Source organism: Crocodylus porosus, unplaced genomic scaffold (assembly GCF_001723895.1).
Source record: "Crocodylus porosus isolate Cpor-Errol unplaced genomic scaffold, CroPor_comp1, whole genome shotgun sequence".
In the NCBI taxonomy this organism is placed as follows: domain Eukaryota; kingdom Metazoa; phylum Chordata; order Crocodylia; family Crocodylidae; genus Crocodylus; species Crocodylus porosus.
In genome coordinates this window covers 22,477,300-22,496,723 of record NW_017728947.1, presented here as the reverse complement: position 1 = coordinate 22,496,723, position 19,424 = coordinate 22,477,300, and the positions used below count along the sequence as shown (strand labels likewise).

The 19,424-nt window shown below is 43.4% G+C and overlaps 1 protein-coding gene across 1 annotated transcript in view; it reads right to left on the bottom strand.

The window, feature by feature from the left end:
• The window catches only part of DCDC1 (doublecortin domain containing 1), a 78,457-nt gene that overhangs the window by 58,697 nt on the left and 336 nt on the right, over positions 1-19,424 (bottom strand). The window contains exon 2 of the mRNA XM_019551509.1: positions 9,356-9,391. Within this exon, the coding sequence (XP_019407054.1) occupies positions 9,356-9,376 (21 nt within the window). The 5' untranslated portion in view covers positions 9,377-9,391. The remainder of the gene's footprint in view (positions 1-9,355; positions 9,392-19,424) is intronic.

Genomic DNA, 19,424 nt, shown 5'->3' with positions numbered 1-19,424 from the left:
CATGATTTACACTGTTAAAAGAATGCTTTGAAGAGGCTGGACTAAGGATATAATAAAGCTGTAAAGCAGCAAACGATGTGCTTCCAGAGAAAAATCTCTCTGACACCATCCGCTGCTGTTCTCAAGAAGCTGGGAGAAACAGGTGATCTCCCTCCAACGATCGTGCTGGGAACTTTGCTTCTCAACAAATCACCTGAATGCCTTGGAATGGTGAGATCCTAGATCTCTCTCTCTCTCTTTGTCTTTCTCCCTCTTTCTCTCTCTCTTTTTCTTTTTCTATCTAGGCATAGCTTTCTGAACCTGAATTTTATTAGTTAAGCTTGAGTACGTTTCCCCAAATACTCAATTAAACCAGGGTAATATTGTAATTTTGTTTGTTTGTTTTCCCTTGCATGTCTATTACTACTAGTACCATTATAAATTTCACTTAGCAATAAATAACTTTTATAGTCAACCTGGTGGTAACCGGGTGTATGTTTCCTTCTCTACTTCCCCTTCCCCACTTGCTCTGCAGCAACGCTTCTTTTACCTAAGCCTAAGATCCCTGTGAAGCCCAGAAATCCTGTAGGGTCTGTTCATCAAGAGGCAACCACCACTATGACAGTTAGGGCAAAAAGACTGGGAAGTGCTGGGTTTAAGACATATAAGTGGATCAGCCTGTACAGGCTATTGACCCAGTTTGGCTCAGATGTGCCCTAATGAACTGAATGCTGGCCCATGAGGGTGTCAGCTAGACACCCAGCTGGATTCAGAGGTATTCTGTTCACCTGTGTGCTTGTGTCTGACTGCATTTTATTGTTACCATAATGAACTGATTTCTGGCATATGAGGGTGTCAGCCTGTACATGCTGATCAACCCAGTCGGGTCAGGTGTGTCACAGAGAGAGAGAGAGAGAGAGAGAGAGTGTATTTGACTGATTTGGTGACTGGAGGAACCCAGCCACACTGAAACTGAGTCCTCCAAGATAGCTCTACTGGGGGTGAGGACTTGCAGAAGGGAGAGATACAGCTCCATACAGAAACACAAGTAACATAAGCAGCACATTGATAGAATTACAAAGACCCTAGAAATGTATCCCTGATAAGTAAGCACACCCCAAAGTGATGAGCAAATCTGGTAACAGAGGTGCCTCAGGTGAGGTGCCTCAGGCTCCAGGTTGAGGTGCCTCAATCCTGCCTGGCTCTTGCCCTCACCTCCCAAGGTCCCACCCTGGTTCTTTGCCAGTCACATTTTGTAAAAACTGAGGAGGGGAGGCTGCCCTCAGAGGCTGGTGAGTCCAGGGCCCCTGTTTCTCTGGCTCTGGGCTGGGCTGGGCTGCATGCTTTTCCTCATCCCTCTAGTCCTTGACCCTGAGCCAGGCTGCTTGCCTTTCCAGCCCTCTGGTCCCTGGCCCAGGCTAGGCTGCCTAATACTGAGTGCCCTACCAGGCACCACTCCATGGCCTCCAGACCTCCCCTGATAGCCATGTCCAGACAACCAGTATATAGTTTAAATTACAGCACATATGCAAGACACTGGGAGCATCTACATGTACAATTAATGTGTCTGAATTTTTTCATAGAAAACTCAGGCTCATTAAAGTACTCTAGGATGCATGCCTACATGTGTGACCCTGTCAGGAGTAAATTGTGTCCAACAGGACCATCCCAGTCCAGGGCTGCTCCTGCCCTGCTCTGCCGTCCTGCAGCAGCCAGGGGAAGCTCCAGGCTCTCCTGGGTGCCAGCCCTGGACTGGCAGGGGCATAGGGGCTGGTTTTGATCCTCATGTAGCTGAGAGAGCCATCCCCAGTCAGTGGGGACACTGCCTGCCAGCCATTTGGGGATCAGGAGGGTCCCCTGCCAAACGGGGACAGCGCTCTTAGTCAAGTGGGGATCTGGACCCTCCTGATCCCCATGTAGCTGGTAGGCAGCATCCCTGCTGAGTGGGGATGTTTCTCCTGGCTACACAAGGGTTGAGTCAGGACCCAATCTGCACATGTTTGGGATGCAGCAGTCCTGGCTGCCAGCCCCTGCAGCTGGCACAGCTCCTCCCCCTCCCCACATCAGGGTCTAGCTGGCAGTAGTGGGTCCCCTGCTGACTGGGCTGACTGGGAGTAAATTGCTCCTGGTCGGTATCTACATGTGCTCTACTGCATAGTAGATAGTGTGCTGTTAATCTATTTAATCTAGTACCTGTATCTCCTAGTACTAGCAAATGGTGTATTAACCTAATTTGCTGCTCAGTAAGTCCCATGCACATGGAGATGGTGATGCTTTACTGCACAGTAGATTAGTCTAATGCACAGTAAAGCATCTCATGTAGAGTTGCCCACTGTTTGCCACCTAAAAACCCATCCAGCTCTGGGTTGTTGCTTTCCTCCAGCCATCAGCTCCCCTAAGTTCCTTCTGGGAAGCTCCAGGGAACAGCTCATGTGCCTGTTAGTTTGCCTACTGTGTTTGTATGCTTGAAAGCCATGACTACTTTCTGTCACAAGACTTTCACAACTCTGCACAGAGGTTTCCCTGTGAATCAAAGGCCAGCCTGCCTTCCTGCAGCTGTGGCCCCACACAGCCAGCTGAACTTACTGCCGCTTCTTAAAGAGGCAGAAACCCCCTGACTTGCTGTTATAGTCCTCTCTCCTCCCCTTCCCTTACACCCAAATAACAGGCTCTGAGGCCCCTGTTAAAATGGGTATGAATTATGCCAGTATGTACAGGAGGGAAAGATTCATTATTTGTATAATCAGCATAGGATCCAACCACAACTGCAATCCTGGCACACAAGAATCCAAGAAGAGCCAGTTCCACCCATGCTGTCCAATGAGTACATTTTTCTCTAGAGGGCAGAGACCAGAGAAGGCCATGATCTTGGTTCCCCTCCTCACTGTTGTGCAAAGTTTGACAGAATGAATGGTAGAGAATAAGAGGCATCTAAAAAAAGCATTCCTTTATCAGCTTCTCAAGGAGTGGTGAAAGTCCATACCACTATACATACTGTATTGACCCTGAAAATACCAGGCACTAGCTTTAAAACAAATAAAAGCATGTTCGCACAACGTATAATTAAGCTGCGGAACTCACTGCTACAGGACATTGTGGAGAACAATAGTATAACAGAGTTTAAAAGGGTATTAGACAAATATATACATAAGTCCATCAGGGGCTACTAAACTTAAGTCAGGGATATACCTTTAGGCTCTGTATATCCCTAGACCTAAGACTGTTGGTAACTTGGAGAGTGTTACAGGGGACGGACCACTCTAAACATGCCCCATTTCTAATACTTTTTCTCTCAAGTACATGCAACTTGCTATCAGGGACAGGATACTAGACTAGGTGGTCCTCTGCACCATGGCAGTTCTTAAAGCTTAGTCAAAAATAACCAATAAAGATATACCTCTTGGCACAAGCTGGGGTATGGGCACTGTTGGCTTTAAACTATATTTTGTGTTCTACACTTGGAAACAGTGGCTGCATCCACACATGCAGGCATGTGCGGCTTGTGGAACTGCAAACCTCTTTGCTGTGACACAAACTGCATACCCAGAATGTTAAAACATATCCTAAGTGGCAAATTTGCAGTGTGAGAGCAAATTTTACTACAGGGCAATCCCAGTAGCAAAAAAAAAGGGTGAGGAAAAAAAGCAGTGCAGCGCATGTGACAGGAGTGTGTGCTGGCAGACACAGAGGCTTGGTACTCCATGGATACACTCTGGCTCCTCCAGCGCATCAGGAGCTGGGAGGAGTTGGGAAAGAGCAGTTTGTTCACAAAAGGGCAATTTGCCCCACATAAAAGCACATGTGCAGGGGCATGCTCTGTGGCAATAAGTAGCAGCATAAATACTATTTTTGCCACTGCAACTGCATGCCCCTGCCCCATGGGTTCTGGGCAAATCCATGGAATAAAATAGAATTCTCTTGAAACTGTCTACTTAACACCATGGATATTGTGACATTTATGCATATGACTGCCTTACTTGTGCTCCCTTTTCCCTGCCCATAGACATTTGCAGGCAGCCTGGAGTGGAGAGGGCCATTAGAATGACTTTGAGCATAGGCAGTAGCACAGTTCCCTGCTGTAATTGACAGCACTCTTCAGGAAGCATTCTGAGTTACAATGATCCCCCCAGATCAACCAGAAGTTCACTGTTGGTTGCAGAGGGAAGGGAAATCTGTTGCTCACTGCGAGGCTGCAGCTGAGAGGATAGTGGGATAGGAACAATGGACTGGGAAGGGATGAAAACTGAGCGGGGAGAACATGGGCTAGTGTTGAGGATAGAAAAAGGAGGGGAACAGAGCAATTGCAGATGCAGATGCCAAAGGGAACAATACATCAAGGGAAATGTGAAACAGCAGGAGGAGTTAGGTAGGGCCCAAACTGCTGAGAGCCATAGAGGACAGCTACATTGCAGGGGACAACGACTGGAGCTGGAAAAGAGGAGGACAAAAACAAAAGGTGTGGGGCAAAAAGAGTCTAACTTCAGACCACTTTCCTTATAGAACTTGGAGTTAAATGCATTATTCCTGTGTGGTATCATTAATATTTTTCTGTCAGCAAAGGCCGTAAAACCACTGACATGGGGTGCAAAGTATTTGCCACATCTGGTTCAAGTGACTTTAAGCTGCCTAAACCTAAATCAGGAATGGCTCATGCAAGTGTTTGCCACTGCTAGGAGCAGTGCAGACAGCCCAAGGTAAGTAACTCAGGGTGGCTGGAGGCACTGGTGGATCCATGGGGTGGGGGGCAGGGGAGGGGGCTAAAAATAGCCTGGTCAGGGTTGGAGGTGTAGAAATAGCATAGCCCCAGGGCTGGGATAAAAGGCTGGGCTTTCCCAGGCATTCACTAGGCTGAGTTAACCCTTCATAGATCAGATTAACCCTTTATCAAGCTAAAGTTAGTTCCTCTCCAAGGACTGCTACCTCAACTTGGAGAGGTGGAGAGGTGAAGAGGTTTGTGTGTACCGATGATCCTATTAGCAACACCTTTGGGAGTCTTGTACTGCTGGTAGGGTCACCCATGGTGGTAAAGTCAAAAGTGAGGTATTAGACAAAGAGCAGTCCAATACAACACAAAGATCTCAATGATGGAGCAGGATGATGCAGACAGCAATCTTCTCAATAGAAGTGGATGAAAGCTGCTGTGAAAGAGTAACTCCAGTTGTCTTGGAACTCCTTACCACTGAATACAGGTTCTCCCGCACCAAGATCCATGTGGTTGCCGATGTGCAACAGCATCCTCACATAAAACAAGTCATGTGCAGGCTTTGTACTTACTACAAAGTCCTGCAGCGATGAATGAGTGGCAATAGGGAGAAGTGAAGTGATCATTGGGAGTCCCTAGTCATGGATCCACACAGGTGGCAGTCGTGTGATGGTTACTTCACCCTTGGACTGGGACAGAACAGTGTTTGGCAGCTGCAATCCTTTTTAGGATCCCCTCTGCTCACCCCACATGGGATGAGGGCTATAAAAGGTGCTCCAAACATAGGCTGTCCCATTTTACCTTACCCGACTAGATAGCTGCTTTCAGGGGGACCACTCAAATTGTGGTTGAAACACAAAAATGTCCCTTCCATCTTGGAATGTACGAAACTCTGCTAGATGATCTGAAAAGTGACAGACCTGAATGTAGAACAGCTATTGTCACCCAAGAACTCTCACAATATAACATTCATATCACTGCTCTCAGTGAGATTAGATATGAAGATGAAGGCCATCTGAGGGAGGTGGGGGTGGCTATCAGTTCTTCTGGAAAGGGAAACCTGAAAATGACACAGCATCGTATTGCTTTTGCCATTAAGAACCAGATTATCAGTTGAACGATCAAATTCCCTGTTGACACTAACAAGCACCTCATGACTCCCCGCCTCCAACTGACCAACAATTTGCTGTCTACTCTCATCAGTGCATACACTGCAACACTCAATACCAAAGAAGAGCAGAAAGAACAGTTTTATGCTAATCTTGATGAAATCCTGACTATCATCCCAAAAGAGGACAAGATCATCCTCCTAGGAGACTTCAACGCAAGGGTAGACTGGGTCTTTAAAACGTGGAAAGACACGTGGGCAAAGCCAATTCCAATGTCATTCTCTTACTCATAAAACGTGCAGAGCATGACCTTATCATTTACTAACATTGTCTTCAGACAACATGACAGGTACAAAACAACAAGGCAACACCCCCGCTCAAAACAATGGCACCTCCTCAACTATGTCATTGTAAAAACACAATCTAAAATGTCCATATCACATGTGTCATGAGAGAAGGCAATGACTGCTGGATCAATTATCGCTTAGTCATGCAGGGGTGGGCAGTTATTTTGGGCGGAGGGCTGCTTAATGAGTTTTGGCAAGCCATCGAGGGACAGATAAATATTAATTTTCTAAATTTTTTAGGGGACCTGTGGGCTGGATAGAATGGCCTGGCAGGCAATATCTGGCCTGCGGGCCGAATTTTGCCCACCCCTGGTTAGCGAGATCAATCATGTCCATCCAGGTTGTGTTGAAACTAGAAGTATACTGATTTATCAGTCGCATATCGGATTGGCACTGATAACAGCAAAATTAACATTATCAACAATCAGCTTGTTTGGCCAATAATGTCACTACTAAATGCCCAGTGCATTCACACAGTTGCAGCATGCACATGACCAGGAATGCAGCCTGGTAGCTTGGAGACCAGCGTTCTGCTGGTAAGTCGGTGGGGGGAAAGTGGGTGGGGGAGGGAAGGAGTGGGGGGGGCGATCAAGGCCCCCACAATAATGGAGGGAGTGGGGCAGGGGCAGGCACTGCCCAGCCAGGGTGGTGAATGTGATCCCAGGGCAGAGGGCGGGGCAGAGCTGCAGGTGGTTTGTCCAGGAGGCATGGGGGTGGGGAGGAGGAGTGGCTCCCTGCCACTGTGCACACCTCCAGGGGAGGCATGGGGGGCATGTGAACTCTCCCCCCCAGATTTGTGTACAGGGCATGGGTGGGCTGCCTGCTGCAGGCTCAGGGCCAGAAGCTGCATTGGCTTCTCAGCAGGGGGCTGGGCTGGGATGGGCTCAGCTGCACAGGGCAGATGGCAGTGGCACTGGGAGAGGTGGCTACTGGGGGCTACAGGGAATTTTGCAGTGGCCATAGCTATCCAACCACCTCAGTGCCACCACCACCCACACCATGCAGCTGAGCCTGCCCCACCCCTGCCTGCCCCAAGCACAGCCCCCTCACCAGGAAGAGGACAGCGCAGTCCCTGGCCCCAAGCCTGCAACAGGCAGCCCGCCTTCGCCCTGGACACAAATCCAGTGTGGGCACATCCCCCATGCCTCCCCCAGAGGTGCACAGAGCAGCGGGGAGCCATCCCTCCTCCCTACCTCTCCTATCCCCTGGAGGAGCTGCCCGCAGCTCTGCCCCACCCCGGGGTTGCATTCACCATGCTGGCTGGGCTGCACCTCCCCTGTTCCACTACCTCCCCCACTGTGAGGGCCTCGATATGCCACCCCCATGCCCCTTCCCCCCGACAGAATTCCTGGCTGAATGCTGCTCTCCAAGCTGCCGGCCTGCATGCCTGTAAATTGGCTATTGGATATGGCTGGTTAATAATTGTCTAACAGTATCAGCCAAGAAAATCTTTACTGCTGTCCTCCAAACACGTCTCAGTAAAAACTCACCAATCTTAGGATTGAAAATGATAACATTTGTGTTGAGGAAAACTGACAAGCTTTAAATTAGACCACCCATGAGGCTTGCATGAAATCAACTGGCTTTATCACCCAATGCCATCAGGACTTGTTTGATGAAAACAGCGCTAAGGTCAAAGTTCTTCTCAATCAGAAGAGAAAAGCTTTCTGTGCCTAGCAACACCATCCTAAGTCCAGTCAGAAGCAGAGAACTTTTTGGTAGCTTAAAGCTGAACCCCAGAGGAAGATTTGAGAAAATCAAAAATAAATGGTGGGAAGAGAAGACAAAAGAAGTTCAACAGTTTATTGAAAATCATGACATGCAGCGCTTCTTCAGCGCATTCTTCTTCAGTGCATTCAAGGCTGTGTACAAACCAAGTTCTTGTGGACTTACTCTACTTAGATTGGAAGGGGGCAGTTCACTCCTCAAAGACAATTAATCCATCAAAAACCTCTGGAAGCAGCACTATCACAAGCTCCTGAACTGAGAATTGATGGTTATTTATGAAACCATTGAATCCATCCCTCAACATCCAGTAAAGTAAGCACTTGTAGGCCCTCCAACCTCTAAAGAAGCCCACCAGGTGATAAGACAGATCGCCACTACCCCAGGTGATAAGACCTACCTGGGGTAGTGGATCGCCACTGCTGTTGCTGCCAAATTCACCTTCTAAAGTGAACTTAGCGTGCCATATTTTGAGCAATTTAGGTTCTGTGAACACCTGCACAACTGGGCTTTTAGACTGACCTACATTTACTTAGGCTGATCTAAATGTAACACTTGTACATACCCATGGTGCATGTTTAATCTCCCTCTCATTGCCCATCTATGTAGAGGGTAATGGCCCTCTGCTGCTAGCAGTTATGCAGCAAGCTCATGTCAACCATGCTATGAATCTAAAGATCCAAAGCCTACTCATTTAGGATTGCTCATTTGGGATATAAATGTAGTTTTGTATTATGAAATTAGCATCTCTACACTTAAGTTTCTTAAAAACAAGTTACACCTAAAAGCTATATTAAAATAATTTTAAAGCTGCAAAATCAAGCATTTAGAAAATGCCTATGTAACCTTATAACATGATCTTATACTACTTTTTCCATGCATCTCTTTCTCATTCAGAAGACAACATAGATCTCTTCTGGGGATGAAGTAGGGATGTGTAATGCAAGAAGAGAAAGGGCAATAACTGGAGAATTAGATTTTATCTTGGCTCCACGAACAATTTCCTGTATGATGCTGGGCAGGTTGCATAAACCAAACTTTTCAGAAAGGGTCACTGAGTGTTTCTGTTTCTAAAATTTGGAACCTCACCTTGGGACTTCTGGCATTTGTTTTACAGTTTTTAGAAATGCAAATTAGACCAACAGTTTTTTTCTATTTTAGTAGTAAAAATTGCTTGCCAATTCGAAGCAATTTGGCTCTAACATTCTCAAACTAGGCATCAAAAATTTGTTGTTACTTTCAATGTTTTTATCTCTGTGGCTCAGTTCCCACAGAGATAAAATAGAACAGTGGAAAAGAGAACTAATAAAACCATCTCACCTTACCAGGGTATTGTGAGAATAAATGCATTAATGGTGGTAAAGAGGTAAGACACTTTAATGTCATACTGAGAACAATAATTGTCTTCAAACTATAGTTTGAATGGTATGCAGCATATGAGAAATGGGGCCACAGACTGATCATGATAATAAAATGTAATATGAAATAATTACCCATTCAGTTGCTTTGTCCATACTCTGCACTGAATCCTGTGGAAAAAAATGTGTACTTAAAGACTGCATTACAACGTCCAATTCAGACATGCAAAGGGGCTTAAATACAGGGAACCATTTTCTAACTTCCAAGTGCTTAAATTTGTAGACTTTAAAGTAGTTTTGATGAACACAATTTTAATAGATATGCACTAAAATTACTGAAAATTACATGCTAAGCTCAAACATGGAGACTTTTTTATGGAAAAGTACACAGATACTTTAGATAGATTGACACTATAGTTAAAAACAGACACTAAGTCACACAATCTTTCAAATTATCCTATCTGACTGAATTTTCCTCTTTTGCTCTTACTTTACCTGCAGCACTTTAGACAAGGTAATAATTTATGATAATCATATGAAAATATACAATTAATATTCATCACCTCTCATTTCTCATCACTTTAGATGATCAGTAATGCAGAGTGAAAATGCTGTCAGATTTCTAATTGCTTTGTAATGGGCCTGAAATAGGGAAATCATTAAAGACAAACAATCTGTCACTTGTCTGTTACCTTAACTATCTATCACTTAAAATAAACCTCATTAAAGAAATTGCTAATGAGCTACAAAAGGCTGTACTGAATGTGTCCTGCTGTACATTTTTAAACAATACTGTAAATTGCTTAAATAAGTCCCAAGACATTTTCAATCATTTTTGTGGAAATTTATTGGGAAACATGCATTTTTACCGCATTTTTAAAGCCACTTATTCACATCATCATGACATTTAGTCTATCATACTAGAAATCTCCTTGGAGACAAAACTTTGTTTTTCTTTATACAACTGACAAATCTGAGCTATTTAAAACTGATTCCAGAAAGCTTGAGCACTCATACCCTTGACTTGTTGAACTTCTCTCTTTAGAAAGCAGAACAAAAACCCTTGAATCTAGTCAATTTGAAGTTTCAACAATCCTATCTCTTCCAAGGCCTTTTCACAGGTTGATAAAAAACACTTACTGAATCTCTAACCAATGGTCATACTCATTGATTTAACATTATCCAATAGCAAACCATTCTTTTTTTTTTTTGGTATATTCTGATAAGGAAAAGAAATGTTTCAGGAGATGGAAACATAATTCCCTATTTCTTACAAGAATTTCCTTAAGTGAACTGCTATTATCACTGATACAGAAGCTGGTATTTCGAAAAGGCCCTGTTCACCATTTTATGATGAACACTCACCTTCAAAGCAATAAGCCAGAAGGAGCACTGGTGAGCAATGCAAGCAGTTCTAATATTCCCTTTTTTAAAGGATGTAGAAAAACTTAAAAGGAAGGGAACAGAAATGTTTGACAGCTGAAGAAAATACAGTGAGAGTCGTATATAGCACAATCTTCTTGATTTATCAAAAGAAAATCAAGCGGTAAGTTCAGTAGCTAAGTACCTACATGGGAATAAAATACCTAGTTTCAAAAAGCCCTAGAACAGTGGTTTTCTACCTGTTTTATTTGTGGACCCCTAAAAAATTTCAAATGGAGGTGCAGATCCCTTTGTAAGTGTTTGTATTCGCATATTTTTGATTGATCATAGTCACTGTTTATGGACCCCTTAGATATAGTCTGCAGACTCTCAGGGGTCTGCAGACCACAGGTTGAAAACCACTGCTCTGGAGTCTAAAGCAATCTGCATAATAGAACTAATGGCTGGAGCCAGAAACCAAACACATTCATAAAAAAGTTAAGCACAGATTTTTAAAAATGAAAATGTCTAGTCATTATAACAAGCTATCAGAAGTGGTGGGTTCTTCCTCTCTATGTATCTTCAAATTAAAACTGGACTTCTTTCTCAAAGACATGTTTTAGCTAAACACAAGTTATGGGGCTCACTCCAGGAGTAACTGGGTGAAGTGTTTAAATAACATGAGATATACAGGAAGTCAGATGATTTACTGGACCCTTCAGGCTTGAAACATTATGAACTATAAATCCTGATTCTCTTTAAGTCAATGGGAGACTATGAATAAGTACAGAGACCAGGTTATAGTTTTACATGTGTAAGTAATGGTTGAAATAAATAGAATAATATCTGTCTTCAAGACGGCACTAAAGCAGATGGTTAAATTAAGACTGCGCTGAAATGATTTCCATAATAGGATGAGGAAATGCTTATGAGTTTCCCAAATTGGGGTCATGAGAAATAACTAACCAACCACTTTAGCTTTTTAACTATGAAAACTTATGTGGTAACAATATTCATTTTACGACCTGGTCACAAAATGCTTGGATGAAGGAACAGCGGTAGATGTTATTTACTTAGATTTTAAAAAGGCCTTTGACACAGTGTCACACCCAATTCTTATAAATAAGCTAAACAGTTGCAATGTAGATTATTACACAGTCTGGTGGGTAGAAAATTGGCTTACAGGACACACTGAGAGTGGTGGTGTTGGTTGCTACATGACCTAGAGGGAAGTGAGCAGTGGAGTCCCCCAGGGCTCAGTCCTTGGGCCCGCACTGTTCAACATCTTCATCAGTGACTTGGATGAGGGGGTAGGAAAGCACCCTGTCCAAGTCTGCTGACAACACCAAACTATGGGGGGAGGTAAAAAACTAGACGGCAGGGAGCAAATCCAGGCTGATCTGGACAGGCTGGGGAAATGGGCCGAACAGAATAGGATGCAGTTTAACAAGGATAAGTGTAGTGTGTTGCAACCTGGGGAGGAAGAATCATCAACACTCCTATAGCCTGGAAGGTACCATTCTCAGTAGCACAACTGCAGAAAAGGATCTCAGAGTTGTAGTCAACTCCAGAATGAACACGAGTCACCAGTGTGATGAGGTAATAAGTAAAGCTAACTGTACCCTTTCTTGCATAAGTTGGTGCATCACAAATAGGAATAGGGAGGTGATACTTCCCCTCTGTGAAGCATTGGTCAGGCCACAGCTGGAGTACTGCATTCAGTTTTGGGCACTGCACTTCAGGAGGGATGTGGATAGCCTGGAGAGGGTTCAAAGGAGGGCCACTCATCTGGTTAAAGGCTTACAGAAAAACCCTATGTGGACTGATTGGGAGACCTGAACCTCTTCAGCACCTGCAAGAGGAGGCTGAGAAGTGATCTTGTGGCTGCCTACAGTCTCATCGGGGGGCCAGCAAGAAATAAAGGATACAATTTTTACCAGGGCACCTGTCAGGGTAACTAGAAATAATGGCCACAGATTGGAAGAGAGCAAATTCAGACTGGACATCAGGAAAAAATTCTTTATGGTGAGGGTTGCCAAAATACGGAATAAGCTTCCAAAGGAGGTGGTGTTGTCCCCTTCTTTGGAGGTCTTTAAAAGGAGACTGGACAGACACCTGGCTGGAGTCATCTGATCCCAGCACTCATTCCTGCCCAGGGCTGGGGGTTGGACTCAATGATCTAATAGGTCCCTTCTGACCCTAACATCTATGAAACAAAATCTAATTCCTCATACATGTTAATTTTATATGCTAACTGATTACTACACTGTAACCTATATACTTTAGAAAGATTTGGCTTCCCAAGTTCTGTATAATTTATGCTGTTTTTTTACATGTATTTCTCTGTAGTCCTCCTAAACCCATTAATACACACAGACACAAAACCCTTCAAAAACAAACAAAATTACTAACACAAATAAGCCCAACTACCCTATATCACAACTCACAAAATGCAGGCTATTTACAAAAGATAAATAGATACCAAGCTACCTGGAGTAGTTTAGAAATGTCAGCTTCTTTTGAAGAGTATGAATGAAAAGAGGAAAGACCATCATGTATATGACCCTAAGTATGACCATAAACTGCATCTGACTGGAGGGCCTGGTGGCACTTAGTGGGACTATCTGTGGTGGGGTAAGTCCTATCACAATGTTGCAATGTCAAGAGTAAGGCATGTATAGAGCACCTCAAAACCCTAGCCTTTATTACCTTGTGGGTACTTCTTGGTTAGAGAAGATAAGGGGCATCACTCTGAAAGGAATGAACCCTTGCTGAGGCATTAGGTAATCAGCATCAGTTGTTATCTGTTGTTCTCTGGCAGAAGCTGTAACTATCGATACACTGAACGTTTGGACTCTGTCTGGCTTTTGGATTCTGTCTCAATGGAGTAAAGGATGAAATGGTAAGTCTTGGACAACCACCACTCCTCCAAACTTTTGCCCAGGCATACATGTTGAGGCTTTTGTGTGATGGTGCAGGACTCCATACAAGTGGATTCATTAGGCAACTGACTAGACCTCTTACACATAGACCAAGATCCAGAAGATTGACAGTTGCCTACTATATAGATATTAGACTAATACACACAGAGCCCAATGAATTGTTGCACATGAAGTAAATTCCAGACCTGTAACCTTCAAAAAAACTTTTTCCTATGCTTGTATTAGAATACAAAATGATACAAAAATCACATTTCAGAGAAAAAATTGCAAATATTCTATTAAAAATTGCAAATGTTCTATCTAACCAAAAATATTATTTTTTAGTATGGATCTAAATTATGCCACATTAACCCAACGTACCCATTTTTACCAGGGAAGGCCAGATTTTTAAAAATGTATTTAGACACCTAACTCCCATGAGGAGTTCCTGCATGACCCCAATTAAAGGATGGTATTACAGAGCCAATTTCTTGTTTCCATTGTTTATTTATAAGATCTAAAGTTCTTCATTACAAAATCTACGTGCTTGTTTCTAACTGGCTTAACAAAGATGAGGGTCCAATTTAGCAGACTTCTTTATGGCCTATGCAGCAGGGGCATGGAAGAAGTATAATGGCCAATCTATAAGTACGTGTGGGGAGAGAAAGGAAAAGGGACAGGGACACACCAAGTAAAATACAACTTAAAAGCAGAGAATCAGATGCAGAGAAAGGGAAGAGAAATTAATGAAAAAGCGAAAGGACAATGTGAACAAAAAAGGATTTCATTAATTAAAATGCAAAAACGTATTCCTAATATTACTCTACAAAACAGCAGTTATTGTACATGTCATGGGGATGATTTTGGATCACAAATGGTACCGTGGTTGGAAGAGTTGATTCATAAACAAGCATTGCTTACAGCAGGACTGTCCATCTAACTGGTGGCCTGCATCAGCATGTGACTGATGACGGTGTAAATTGTGGCCACCAGTCACCTGCTTTCATGCTGCTCCTTCCATCACTCTGGCTACAACAGCAGCCAGAGTCTCCCAGTTCCTCCCCCTCCTCCAGCTGATGCTTCCTGTAACAGCTCCAGGAGGTGGGGCAGTGTGGGAAACTGAGGGTGAGCCTGGGGCACATGGTACAGTGAGGAATGGGGTGAGACCTGGAAGGAGGGGTGCAGGACACAGTGCAGCGGTGGGGAGAGCCTCATGAGCATGCGGCACAATAGTGTGAGTCACAGTGTAGCAGGGCGGTCATACAGTGTAGCAGTGGGGAAGGATGCAGACAAGTGGTGCATGGGGGATTCCAAGCACACAGTGCAACAGATGGGAAGGGGCATCTATGGGGTATGCAGTCCAGAGAGGCTGTGGCTTGCCCCGCTGAGACCTGCAGGGTGGCTGTCACTTATGAGAGCTATATCACCAGCATATCTGAGGATTTTATGCTCTCCATTCAGTTGAATTCCTCCCCTCATGTTGTTTATGCTCCAGGTTGCTTTTTCTAGTGCTAGATTGACTAGGATTGAAGACAGATCATTTCCCTGTCTCAGTCTGATTCTAACTGGGAAAGGATCTGATTTTCTTCCATTTTGTTTCTAGCTTCATGTATACAAACTTTAATGAGTTCAATCAGCTTGTTGGGGATTCTTAATCCAGCTAATAAGCCCCACAGACTTTATCTTTGTATGCTATCATACGCTTTCGGGAAGTTGATGAATAGAATGTATAAACTTTGATTATATTCCCATTTTTTTTCTCAACAATTTGTCTTGGAGAGAAGATTTCGTCTGTCATCAATCTATTCTTGCAAAATTCAATCTATTCTTGTATTCTCCCAGAATGTTTTCTGTGTAAGGTAGTAAGCACTGTAGTAAAATGTTACAGAATAAAAGTTGGTGTTAATAGGGGTAATATCTCTGTAAATTTGACACTTCAGTTTGCTGCCTTTTTTGAAGATGGGACATACTAAGACTACTCTCCAATAATAAGGTACAAATTGATTACTTCCAAATAAGCAGAATTAATTTATGGATTTGTTTATAAAACTCTTGTCCTCCATCTTTTATCATTTTAGCTGAGATACCATAAGTTCCCCTGGTGCCTTACTGCTCATAAGTTTTGCTTTGGCTGTTTTCACTTTGACAAAAGATGGTTCTTCTGTGTTTGGTTCAGCTAATGAATAATTTTCTTGTTGTGCTGGCACTGTAGGTATTGGACAGTTTTACTGTTCTACAACATATTCTTTCCATCTCTCTCTGATTGCTGTCTTGTATACAAGGAGGTTTCCATTTCTATTGCTCTCATAAGTGAAAAGATGAATGATATAGAAACTTTGGATAACAGGGTATGGCCCATAGAGCATGGAAGATGGACAGCTCTGGCTTAGGGTGCTATCAGTGCCACATATTAATGGCCAATAATTCTTCCTTCTTTCAAGGCTTCTAAAACTGATTAGTAGAAGCTCTGAAAATGAAATAACGTAGCCAGTTTTAGGGCTGCTAAATCACAGTATTCTCAGTGTTGTAGTTTTAACAAGCACTATTTCAGCACTTCAGTGCTGTGCTATTAGTGGGCCTGATCTTTTTTAAGGCTTTTAATAGTACCATTTTCAACAGCTGCTTCTCCTTTACTGTTTCTAGTGCTGTTAGTTACATGATAATAGGTAACATACAGTTAACTGGAAGATAATTAAATTATAAAGCAGACAGTGAGGCTGAAATATATATTATTCGTTTAATTGGTCCATGCATGCATCCAATATGCAGAAAACTAGTTTACTATAACGTAAGTGATAGGTAACAAATTGAGACTGGCACTATGTTATGCAGTAAAGTGAATTATGCATTTATCCAGTATGCACATAAGTGAAGTATATTGCGAATATATTAACACATTAACTATTTTACCAGGTTGGATGTGCTGAGGCACCTGAATCTTGAATTAAACATATAAAAGTGCATTAGAACTCAGTTAAATGTGAATTATGTTAGTATTTGAAAAAGTCTTCCAAACAAATTATTTTGTGCCATTAAATGAATAAAATAGAAATTACACAAGAAGAAAGTTAAATATTTAACTAGTTAGTGGTATTATATGATTCTAGGAGGAAGGAAATATGCACCCCACAGTGAAGTAGACATATCTATCTTAATCAGAAGGTTTAATTGGCTTAAAAGAACTATTTTAGCCTACAATATAACACCTTTGCATTTGTTCCAGTTTCCCTTGTATGAGTCTAATCCATGGTACAATTTAAAGCTCTAGATTCTTATTACAGAAAGCAACAAAAAGAACTGAAAAGGCTGTTTTTGTTTTATTTTTAATGTTTGTGCCTCAGCCCATTACAATGGACTATAACAAGATAATATCAAAAAGGGAAGGAGCAAATTGAAAGAATGGTGCGATAGATTTTAATAGACCTGATCTAGAAGACTGGCAGAACTAAAGGGAGTTGAAAGTCTAGTAGAGAAGGAATGGGGAAGATTAGGTCTTTGTGAAAAGGAGGTCCATTGGACAAACTAGAAAGAATCCAGTGGAGAGCAACAACAATTATTAGAGACCTATGAAACATGATTTAAGATGACAGGCTGAAAGAACTGGTATTATTTAGTTTGGAAAAAAGAAGACCGAACTTGGATTTGATAACAGTCTTCAAATACCTGAAAGGCTGATATCAGAAGGGTAGAGATAGTCTATTCTCTGTGGCTGCAGAGGATAGGACAAGGAACACTGTTCTTAAGTTGCAGGTTGCATGTCAGGAAGAAAAAGGCTGGGAAATCTCCATGCTTGGACATTTTTAAGTTCAGGTTAGACAAACACTTGACTGAGGCACTTGAATCAGGAATGAACCTGCTTCAAGCAGGTGCCTGAGGTCCATTCAAAAATATATGTCATAGATTCATAGATTGTAAAGAGCTGGAAGAGACCTTGCAAAAATCATTGGATCCAGCCCCCTGTACTAGGCAGCAAAGACTGTATTGTTTTTTGTAGTAAAAAAATAGTGAAAAGTAAGAGCTGACATTTTCCATGACATTTCCAAGTCTTAGAAAGGTTGAGTACTATTGTGCTAAAGCATGGGCATTAAAGAAATATAGATTTTGTTCCCCAACAACCTGTTCAAGTTCTCCCCAAACCTCAAGACACCCCTAAGTCTTCCTTAAACATGACTTAAAGGAAGAGAAAAGTGTCACGCTGCTACTGCTGTGCGTGAGAACAGGAGATAAAGCTTCGGGACTTTTAGCGGGCGGTGGGGTCGTGCAAGTCTGGCTTGCATGTTGTTGTGATTAAACAATTGACAAGGAGCAGGTGGGGTGATGAGAAAAATTGAAGAGTTTTAATTACTTACGGCTGCAGCCGCGGGTGAGAGAAGACAGAAGCAAACGAGAAGAATACAACGTGCTGACATGTCACGGTAAGTACAAACGGCGTCCGGTGGTTGCTAGGAGCAGACAGCTAGATGATCAGCGTCCCTTGTAACAACGGAGCGGATAGCGAACGACCTCGCTCTGGTGCGGCGAGGCGCTCCCTTTTATTACTTTGGTGACGCACGCTATGATGCGCGGTAAGTTGCCCTATCACCTGCTTTTTTTTTTTCCAAAAAGCGCGCGCTTTTACTTTCCCCTCCCTGGTCCCGTGGCATGGAGGGTGGAGACTCCCGCCATCTTGTTGCCTCGTGCACCAGCGCGATTACAACAGGGAGACAAAGAAAAGAGAAGCTCTTTCTCCATTGTTTAAAAAAAAGTCTCTTCCATGTGCTAAAACTCAGACAAATACATTTAGGGAATAGGGAATGAAGTGCCAAAAGGATAATTTGTCTTCAGTCCAGAAGTCAAAATTCAGTACTTTCCAATGACAACTGCTACAGTGAACTAATGAGTTGTCATTAAAAAACTGAGGCAATTCAAAATAGTGGGGGCAGCACTGAATAAACTGGATGTAATGCACTAAACAGCAAGAAACAGAGGGAACTGTGCTATTCATTTTCAACTTTAATTTAAAATATTTTAATGCTATTGGTGTTGCACAGAAATCTACAATACCGTCCAAACTAAGGACTTCACTGCAGTGTTTAAAACAGAGCTTGTCTTGGAATACATGTAGTGTTTTCTGTAGGCCTACTTTTTAAAAAAAATAACGTTATTAAAAAACCCCTAAAAAATGCTAGTTAGTATTTACTAAAAGCACTTATTGGTTGCCCCTGGGGCAAGTCAGCCCCTTCCCAGGAGGTGCCAGGCATCCAGCTGGCCACAGGAGTCTGCTGAAGGCAGAAGCGGCGAGTGGCGCATCCTACTTTTGGCAGAACCTCCCCACCTGCCCCACAGTCAGGGGGGTGGTGAGCTGCTGCTGGGGCAGCCAGCCCCTGAGCTGTGGGGGAGCCTGGTCCTTCCCTCCACAGTGGTGGTGTCCCCCAGGAGCTGGGCTGGGCTGGCTGCCAGTGAGCAGTGTGCTGCCTGAGCTCCTAAGGGCCCAATCCAGCTTCCAGAAGCCAGCCGGCACACTGGGTTTCCAGTGCTTCACACACCAAGGCAGTGTCAACTTACACAATAGAGCTACAAAAATCCTAACATGTTGTACAGAAATATGGGATTGACTTATACAGTGTCAACCTATACGCTGTAAAATATGGTAATACATGCTTGCGTGCGCGCACACACACACATGCATACACACACATCTACACACTCATGGATACATACATGTATACTCATACACACGTGCATACACACACACGCGTGCATACACAGGCATGCACTTGCACATTCTTGCTCACACACACGTATATGAGCTCTGTGTGAGATAGTCACAGTAGCGGATACAGCGGCCCCTCCCGCCCGCGGGAGGACACAGCCGGGCGCTCTCCCGACGTGACAGGAACCGCCTCAGGGTCCGACCAGGGCTGCAGCTCCTCTGGGTGGGG